This window comes from Rhodnius prolixus, unplaced genomic scaffold, assembly GCF_049639745.1.
Source record: "Rhodnius prolixus isolate KJV_2025 unplaced genomic scaffold, Rpr scaffold_1, whole genome shotgun sequence".
Lineage (NCBI taxonomy): Eukaryota > Metazoa > Arthropoda > Insecta > Hemiptera > Reduviidae > Rhodnius > Rhodnius prolixus.
The window spans coordinates 871,007-881,162 of NW_027411581.1; the positions used below are offsets into that span (position 1 = coordinate 871,007).

At 34.7% G+C, this 10,156-nt stretch overlaps 1 protein-coding gene across 1 annotated transcript; it reads left to right on the forward strand.

Annotated features, from left to right (window-relative positions):
• The first annotated feature begins 467 nt into the window (after window positions 1-467).
• Window positions 468-7,527, forward strand: LOC141452107 (zinc finger CCCH-type with G patch domain-containing protein). Its single transcript, XM_074123978.1, has 10 exons — window positions 468-863; window positions 963-1,163; window positions 1,682-1,804; window positions 3,023-3,157; window positions 3,226-3,368; window positions 3,451-3,635; window positions 4,557-4,723; window positions 4,837-4,957; window positions 5,480-5,656; window positions 7,104-7,527. The coding sequence occupies exons 1-10, from the start codon at window positions 765-767 to the stop codon at window positions 7,412-7,414; spliced, it is 1,662 nt and encodes a 553-aa protein (XP_073980079.1). The 5' UTR covers window positions 468-764; the 3' UTR covers window positions 7,415-7,527.
• Window positions 7,528-10,156: the final 2,629 nt, after the last annotated feature.

The window sequence follows — 10,156 nt, forward strand, 5'->3', positions numbered from 1 at the left end:
AGAGACTTTAAACGGAAATTTCCACTGAAAAGTAAATGTAGAAAATCTCACAAATTGAAGTATTGCATCCTAAAGTCAGGGCACTGGCGTTACAACTATTATCGCTAATTATTAAATTATTATTATAGTAAGTAGTGTCATAAGCTTAAAGAAAATAGAGCCATATTCAAGAAAAACTCGAAAACAGAAAAATCGCATCTGTAAAGTAGCACTTTCTGTTCAATGATTTCGGCTGAAACTTTCTTTCTGAATTTGAAATTAAGTTATTACTTTAAGAAAGTTTTATCGATTTTTTTCAGCTTATCCCGTGTAATTATTATTTTGTTGATTAAAATCATAATTATTAATGTCCTACAGCGAGAGGAGCTCTTAGTTACTCATCGCAAATGTTTTATGGCATATTACATTTAACTTCTTTTTTGATTTCGTACAGCATCAGTCAGGTACACGGCAAAAATTCTCATTGCAATATATAGGCGAAGTGACAATGTATTCAGCGAAGAAACATACATCCTTAAGTCGTTAGTTAATTTTTAAGAGTCAACTATTAAAGTCCACAATTTAAGTTGGTATTTAAATTAAATCTATTTCAATAAGTTAGTTAATAAATTGCTTGTATTGTCGGTCTCTGAATGAATAACCTCTTATTAACCTCTCTGTTTAAAACCGTTAAGTTTACACATACGTCCAACGAAATATAAGTTGTGTGACCATAGAATGTTTTTACCTTTGCAACAAAATGTGCAAATCCGGTACTTAGTGTTATGTGTTTACTAAACTTAGTGTTAAATTATTCAACTTTGAGCCAAAGAATGGAAAAAGAAAAAGCATTAACAGATTCCCTTGAAGTGTACAGATCTCAGGTTAGTTGTTTCTTAGTTATAAAAGATCAATATTTGCCCTTGGTTCTGATTAATTATGTTTTTAGTATAAAAATTTAATTATTCGTTTTTTAAATTTAGCTTACGCAAATTATAGAAACTCTGAAAGTCACCCCTCCTGGCGAGGATAGAGATAATTTGTTAAGCCTTAAAAATGACATTGAAGAATTATTAAAATTAACTGAAGACAATATAAACAGTTTACAAAATAAGCAACCTAAAAATGAGATCAATGATCTGCCTGATGACGACCCATTTTCTAAAGAATATGCTTTGTTTAAGGTAAGTAATATTGTTTCAATCCTTCATATTTATCTCACTGAATTTTGCTTTACATTATGAAGTACTTAATAATGTAGCATATTGAAAACCATTAAGGACACACATACATTGCTCCCTCAAAATTAAAGTTGTGTGAATATAAAATGTTTTTACCTAGACAAACAAATATGCAATTCCGATACTTAGTGTTATATGCTTACTAAACTTGGTGTTAAATTATTTAACTTTCCCTATTCATGTGAACTTGAAGGGCTGTACATAGATTGGTGTCACTCGGTCTACCGGACAGTTCTTCACTTGTATTGTCTAGTGAGTGATTTCTAAAAGGCTCCCTTAATCGGTCCACATTTAGGCAGTAGGTAACCTATTTCTTCGTGAAACCACCATATTCGAGGAAATGAGAGTAGTTACAACTCGCTGATTTTAACAAATCCTGTATTGGCTTGTATTGAGGATATTTTGTTTTGCTTATATCGTAAAACAGATCGCAATTTCCATTAAAAATTATTATTTTTTAGGCCGAACTGGAAAGCCTCAATAGTGAGTCTAATCCAGAGACTAACAAAGACGAAGCGATATCTTGCACAGGAAAGATTGAAGACGTTGATCTAGAAGAAGAAGACGATGACAACTGTCTGCAGGTTGGTTAGTTGATTCTATGTTTTTCATTCAATGAGTGAATGAAGTAAAGTTTATTGCCTAGGTAAATATAATGGATATATGATGAAAGCTAGATTATTGTATACGGCAGTGGTTAAGTGGCGTCGCATTGAGGAAAAATCCACTAGACTGCTACTTGAGGATCAGTTCTCAACAGGATCAGCTTCTATGGCAAATCGCACCGTTCAAAACCATGCTAAATTCTGCCTTGGAAACCTTGTTGAGAATTCTACCTCTCTTTGTGACGGTGAAAACCAGTTACACAGTTAAAGAGAGAGATTCTTATCAAGATAAGCAAAACGGCCATTCTTACCACCATCTATCACGAGTTGATTTTTAGGATTGCAATTACTTTTATAGCATCAGGTCTGTCTTCAAGAAGAACTAATGAATCTTGCCTGATAGGAAACCTTCACGTGTTAAACGCATGGATGCAAAATCTTGAGCATTTTCAGACATGACCATTCCTCTTAGTGACTGGGAAACTGTTTCCAGTCCGAAGTCTGTGCTGTCTTTGTATTTGTATTTCAAATGAACGGGTGCCAATTTCGCTTTCTAAAGGGATTTTATCAGCTCGAATAATCTGGCAGTGCGACATAGACACCAAATGCAGCCTTCACCTTGAAATTGGTGCTAAGATGGTTCCAAGAGACTGGAGGAAATTTCTTTTAGGACGTTATTCTGGATTGGGTGACATGTATTCCAGGAAATAAGGTGGTGGATAGGTTGACCAAATTAGGCACCCTAGTTTCTCTTATTGGTCCCGTACCTACCTGTTGGCATGTTTTTTTTAGACATATGTCTGCCTTATTCCCAGGAATGGATAGCTGGTCTGAAGTACAGTTTGTGGACCAGCAGGACTGATATTAAGAGTTTTTCACTCTCAGTCTCCCTCTCCCCCCCCCTCTCTCTCTGAGAACTACTTTAATCTCTTCAGGGGCACCTTTATTTGTTGTCGCCCTTACTAAACTTACTTTCTAGTTTATATAGAGGAAAATGAAGCGCTAATTTGTTCGATTTATTCGAACCACTCTGAAGCTAGATGGCTGACTAGACTTTTCTCCTCTTTGCGGAATCTTTAAGGGCCAGGAGGTGCAGTAGATTGCCTAGGGTTTGCTGCTCCACCTCAGGCAGGCACTAATAATAATAAGAAAAGATAAATTCTGTAATAAATTTTAACACATCTATTTCATATTTAGGAAGAATTGCAGAGTTTGATTGGTACAAAATGTCGAGCACCTTATGCTGATAAATCCGGATCTGTAACTTATTATAATGCTTTAATTTCCGGCTTAGAAATGGCTGAAATTCTATCAGATATAGAACATATTAAGGTATGTTTATCTTGTGCTTAGCTATATTTGAAACATTATTTTCCATTTATTTGAGATGATTGTTGCAGGTTAAAGTACTGTTTATAAATCCCACGGAGAAGAAAATGATTCCTTGTCCATATTTCCTAGACGATAAATGTAAATTTAATGAAGAGGAATGTAACTTTTCCCATGGTTATGTCATTTCTTTTGATCAACTCAAAGAATATGTGTAAGTTTTCTTAAATAGAAATATATGTAATTCATAACAGCTGTTAATAGTGTTGTGTGACGCACTTTAAATTGCTTTGTAGGGAACCAGATTTTAAACGTCTAAAGCCGGGCTGTCGAGTGCTGGCCAAAATGCCGAATTCAAGTATTTGGATTTCCACAGTGCTGGAGGATATAGGTAACAATGAGACGTGTGTAGTGAAACATGAACGAGCCTTCGTTGATATCCCTCTTCACGATGTTCTTCCGCCCATGGACGATACCCAAGGTAACCGATACATTAAGTTTAAAGAAAAATAATAAGTTTATTAGAGATGAAAATTATTGCTATAAACAGATATTCCATAAATTTTCTTGAAAATAATTCATTTTATGAAAAAAATTAAAAACATTTTTCACCATATCAGAATTGATATTCGTTAACAGACCTTCCAAATTATCTCTTTCCTTGTTATCGTTCGGAGGAATAGTTTTAAATAACTATTCCTGAATAACTAGGAAATGTTTCATCAGAATTACAGGTATAACTTTTAATATAAACAAAACGTTGATATTGACTTTTGTCTCTAAATACTGATTCTTTGAAATTCTGTTTTTAGTATGTGAGAATTAATCCATTCTTGGCCTAATTAATTTATTTAAAAATTCTAAAATGAGTGAATTAAATATTGAAAATTTGGCAATTTCTGCCATATTATTTTAAAAGGCTTCACATCATAGCTGCAGTTGGAGAAATGTGTAAATTTGAGGCTGGTAGAGCCTAGTTACTCATGGTGAGCAGCATAGGTTTGAAATGTTCAAGAAATGAAATATGCGCATAGAAAGTAAGACAAGGTTTTTTTTTGAATCCACTGTTTGAAGAGAAGCTAAAGCTGGAACATGAACAAGCTCCAGTAAACTTGTTGGTGGTTAAAACGCAAAAAACTTTTGTTACATTCATTATAGTTGTAATGATTGCAGTGAAAGGAAAATGTGTTTACACTTATAAATTTTTAATTCTTTGACCATTACTTAATTGCCAAACGTTTCAACGTGAATGGGTACATATTCATGATTTGTATCATGTTCACATCAAAACTGTTAGCTGCGATCGTATTATCTGAGTTGTATTACGATGTAGATCCTGGTTAAGCACATTGCAGAGCACTTATGTAGAGGCACTGTGAGCTAATCGTGAGTTTCTTTGCAGAGAACGTCTTGAAGGGCGAAGAGGACGATGTTCACGATGATTACGTAGATCAGGAAGAGGTGGAGATGATGTTGGCCAGACAACGTCACCATGAAGCCATGGTCGACTTCAGTTTAACCAGGGATCAGCCCGCCCAAAAACTGGGACAATGGGAACAGTTCACCAAAGTAAGACTATTTCGGTAACAGGCATTCTCTAGTATATTGTGGCTTCAGAATTGATTTCCGGTTTTTTAAATTGTATTGATTTATTTTATAAACTTTTTTTAAAATTATTTTAGGGTATTGGTTCAAAGTTAATGGCCAAAATGGGCTACATCGTAGGCACTGGGCTAGGCAAAAGCGGCGAAGGAATTCTGCAGCCAGTGGAGCCGCTTGTACTTCCCGCGGGGAAATCTTTAGGTAAAATTGATTTATTTATTTAATATATTGTAATTAAGGCACGACAGCTTCTGCGTTCATTGGTACCTTGAGATTGTACCGTGTACTTAAGCCCTCCAAACGATGTTCTGATGTTACCATCGCCGGACAGCGATTGAATCGCTGAGCTAAAATCCGGCCAGTGTTCTCATCTCCTTTATTTTCTTATTAGTGTTACTAGGTTTGTTTGACTATATACATTTGTCGGCAAATCAACCAAGGAAGGGATGATGGCCAAAATTATGAAGGAGTTGGGAAGTGGTGGTCAGTGGTGCGTTATTTCATCATGAGAGGTTTAGTGAGTTTAGAGAGATGCACTCTCCAGATATTACTAAATTGCTAAAGATATTCGGAGATTTTTTTACCTGAATATTATTTTACCCTTTTGTAGCAAGATTTGAAGGTAGTGTTTGGGGTTGAGATTAGAGCTATAAAGCTCTGGTAGTCCTTCCTTGGATACCCTCATTAATGTATCAGATCAAATATAACTTTTATCTTTTTCAGATCATTGTATGAACCTAAAGGAAGCGGCAGGGGGTTCTAATAACTTACTTACCGTTGAGAAAATGCAGAAGAAGCTGGCAGCTAAGGTGATCGCCCGCAGTAAGCGACAGTACATCAGACAGAAGAAGCAGGAAAAGGATGTCTTCCATTTGATCAACACCACTATTCGGACCGCAGGTGTTTCAATAGCTTCTATAGAGTGGTAGATGTTAGATTTGCCAAGATGTAGATACAAACACAAACTCTTATCATTTTTCTACGTAGTCAGTACCATTTCGAACCCCGTGATACAGCAGGTGTTAGATACAGCAGTTCTCTCGTATCGTTAAGAGAGAAACCAGTTCTTGGTGTAGTAGGAAGAGATGGTAGTCCCTGGGCAAAACGCTAGAACTGCAAGGTTGATAATCAGATATCTCCGTTGTGAATTTTGAATAGCTTGCTTTGGGCGGAAGTACATTATTGTAAAGGAGAAAGTCGCCCATCTCTGCATTCCCGCAGCTCATGACCCAAGAATGTAACCTGCCAGTTCTACTAACTGGAGAGATGGGCCGCCTTATCAATCACTTTGCTGCAAAATTGCTGGCCTCCGTACTTTTCTCTTCTGCTAACATTTACATTTTTGGACATTTTACCTGCAAACCCATTATTAGTCCATGAGACGAAAAATAAAAAAATATTGCCCAAACAGTAAATGCTCCGCTGGCTGTGATAACGAAACGGTTCCCCTATTTTACCTCTCATCCAAACCCCTCATTAATATTTCTATACACCTACGCATTCATACAAAACTCACCTCTACTAACAGGCTCTTGATATTCGTTACATCTCTAGATCATTGAACTCTAGTTTCTATAAATATCTAAACCCCCATCCTGAGTAACATACAATTCACATTAAATTTGCAATTCGGTTTATTGTAAATCTTACTTTAATATTCCTAGATTCAGTTTACCATTTATTTAGTACATTTTTGATTTTTGAAGCCCTGATGTTGTCAGTAACTGGTAATTTATACATAATGTTATTACCTTGTGCCATAGAACTCTTAAATCACGCTGTAGTTCTACTTGACCTTTGAAAATTATAGTTGTAACGGTAAGATTATCGTTAACACTGATGAATAACTTACACAAAGGAGTAAGAAAAATTGCGAAGTATTTTTTAATACTGAGACATAAATCTTCATAACATGCAAAATATGAGAATAAATGACTATATTAAACTTAATATTTATACTTAATATTTAGCATTCAATGGATTTGGCGAATGCAATTTTTTTTCGAAAGAGTTGATCCTAAACACTGAACCAAAACTGGGTCAGGGTAGTCTCAAGAGTTGTATTTCTGAGTAAAATTTATTTACGAAATTTCATGCGATCTCAGTACTTCCTTATGCTAAGAGTAGGTGGAAGTAATTATGCAAGAACCGAGTTAATGTTAGAAGTAAAATCAATTAAGGATAAGCCTAAGATTTTATTATATAATTACTTTGTATAATGTATAAAGAATACGGGAGTAGAATCGTTAAGGAAGTCGTTGTGTTTATTCATTAGTATGTAGTTAAGAATCATTAGCAACACCTTTTTGTAATAATTGTCCTCAGGTGAGTTATTACCTTGTTTCAGTGCCAGGCACCTCACACAGTAGCAATGCTAAGGACATCACTAAAAACCTAAGAACGGTCAGTGACAGACAGTTGAACGTAGAAAGATTTAAACTGGCGGAGAATATAAAACAGTCGGAGCGTAACATCAAAATGTTGAAGAGAACGATGCAATCGATGGACAATCGTAAAACAGAAACGAACGTGCAGAAGAACGCAGCGGCTCGTCTAGAGTCCCAGCAGAGAATGTTGATGGCATTAAAGAGTTCGGACAATAAGCTGCAGCGCGAGCAGATCCGTAGGGATACCAAGAAGAAGATGACCATCTTCTGAAAGGTGCAATAGCCTCATCTAAGAACTGAGACTGTCGATGATATTTATTTGTAAATAATGTTAAATTTGTATAAACAAAATCTATAATATATTTAACTTCAGTTTCAGCGTAACTTTATTACCTACAACTCAGCACCAGATTTCCTGTCCCAGATTGCTCCTCCTTCCTGATTGTAGCCTAGTAAGTGCAGATTTTTCGCAAGATTTTCAGTAAGTAATAAAGGTTTTGAGGACCCATGAGATCGAAAAAAGATTTTTAGAAAATTGAATGAGTTCAATTAGCGTAACTCTAAAAGTAAGACTCGGATAACGATTTTCAGGAACAACTTTTCCTATCTGCAATTTTTCGTAGTTCTTCAAATTGAATATATTATTTTTTATAATTTCACTTATGAGAGGAGGTGAACTTGAACGTGAATAGAATCAGATGCCTAGAATTCCTTTAGATCAGTTTTCAGGGCAAAAAATAAGGTGTAAACACCCCCACGATTTAGTTCCAATTATTAACATTATAAATTCTTTAAATATATGTACAGTGGTATTTTACATTCAATAATAGTCGTAACACACCTAAACTTATAGCAGTTTGTACCGTATCTATACAAAGGTGTTTCAGACAATTTGTAAGTCCACAGTTCATAGCCTGGTGATATAAAATAAAAATGTCCTTTTTTACTTCGACTTGGCTGATCACATGCAATGCATTGAGGTATATCTCCTAGTTTATTATTCATTAAGTCTAATTGAGAAACCTAAATGTAACTACAAACGAGGCCAGTAAATCAGCAATTACACACTCATTCAATATAGAAGTATATCAATTAACAAACATACTAAATAAAGGATGTGTGATGTCTTAAATTCATCTAAAAATAGCCTTATATGTAGTGATTTCGTGATTACAGAACGATGGGCAGTGGTATACAATTTTAAAAACAGATCTTAAAATTTCAATCCCTATTTTGTCGTAAACTAACGCATGGGAAACCACATTACTCTGGAACGTAGAGTCTAGCGTAATGAATAAGTTAACGTAATTTCATAATCATTCAATATTACAGAACGAGATAATGTGGCTTAAATTTTGAGAGAAATGTAAGACAACAAATTTTAAAACTCTTGTAAACTAATGCTACCTTAATATTGGTAGTTAAACGTAAAGCCGCCTGAAAAAACAGGTAAGGTTACGTTACCTTTATATTTCTGTCAAATATAGTATCTGTAGTCAATAATAAGTGGTCGCACGAATAATTTCCTAAACCATTGAGTGATTTGATGTAGAAATCTATTCTCGTGCTTATGATTATTTTTACAACAGAAATTAATGAGTACATGTGTAAAGGCAGGCAATATATTAGTTACAACGCATTAAATTTATTTTTTCTTAAATAATCATTCAAATTTTTCTTTTGTACTCGATTAACCTTCAATACAACATTCTACGTCAGCACATACATACATACATACATATGTACATATAATTGAAAAATTAGTGCGTCATTTTGTCACTTAATGATTGTCTTGTTGTTTTCGTTATATTAATGGTTTAGGATTTATAGAGGAAGCGATTGGTGATTTAATCTATTTACTATTCTAGGTAACTATTGTCACCTCATCAATTTTTTTATAATCACTTTTTACGGAATAGCTATTTGTTGTACAATTGCAGGTACTAATAATAATAAAAATAGTAATAAGAATGAGCAAATTACAACCTTTCACGTCCAGATAACAGCACAATTAAGGAACAATAAAGCTCCTTTGATCTTGAATAGCCACTTTAGCTCAGCAAATGACAGACCCTGAAATTTATTAGATACTAAATTAAACATTTCAAAATTATGGTCTAGTTATTTGTAAAACCGAAAACGAGAGGAAGAAGTAACTTACTCATTCTGGAATTTAGTTCTTAATTTGTTCATCATTAAAAAACTTGGGCCAATCATTGACATTGTTCAGAGAAAATAACGTATCGCAAGAGAGTTCTATGGACAAAGTTTTCCACAACTTAAATCATAATGCACCACTATTGACAACTTGAAGGGCGACTATTTTTGGAGTTAGGAGTTTAGGAATTAGTTCACATCTTTTTATGTTGATTAATATAAGTTAGTTTGAGTTTGTATACCTTCACTAGAAGTTTAAAGGCTAATTTGGCAGACGGACGTAAGACTATTGTCAAAAAATGTAATAAAACTGTCCACTAGGACAGTTGTATACGGGTGATCGTCAAAAACTGCACGAAAAAGCGTAACGTTGAAAAACACCCAACTTTGACAATTTTTTTTTCTCTTTTTCTATAAAAGTTAAATTCCCAAATTTTCTTTAAAATAAAGGGCAAACCCTCCTTTATAACTGTAATTTCTTTGCAACAACCTAGATCTAATAGGTTTCGAAAAAAAAGGTTGCCGAAAATGAGCAAAAACGGCTTTTTCAAAAAATGTTCTTGTTGTTATTGTTGTTGTTCTTCTTCTTTTTGTTACCTTTTTTGTAACCTGCGTAGCGCCTATTTTCATGAATGAGGTGTCATTCATTTTATGTAGATGTGCCTTATAGGGGGTCTCGACGCTGTACATCGAATGGGAGAGGAATTAGCCCCCTTTATGTAAGGGCCCCTCCAAAATTATTATTACTAATTACTCTGTAAATCTTGGCCCGATATTGATAAAATTTGGTAGGATTGTAGGGTTAGGGCTTCCCTACGTAATATTAAAGCGGCGATCAGCCCTTACACTTGTTAAG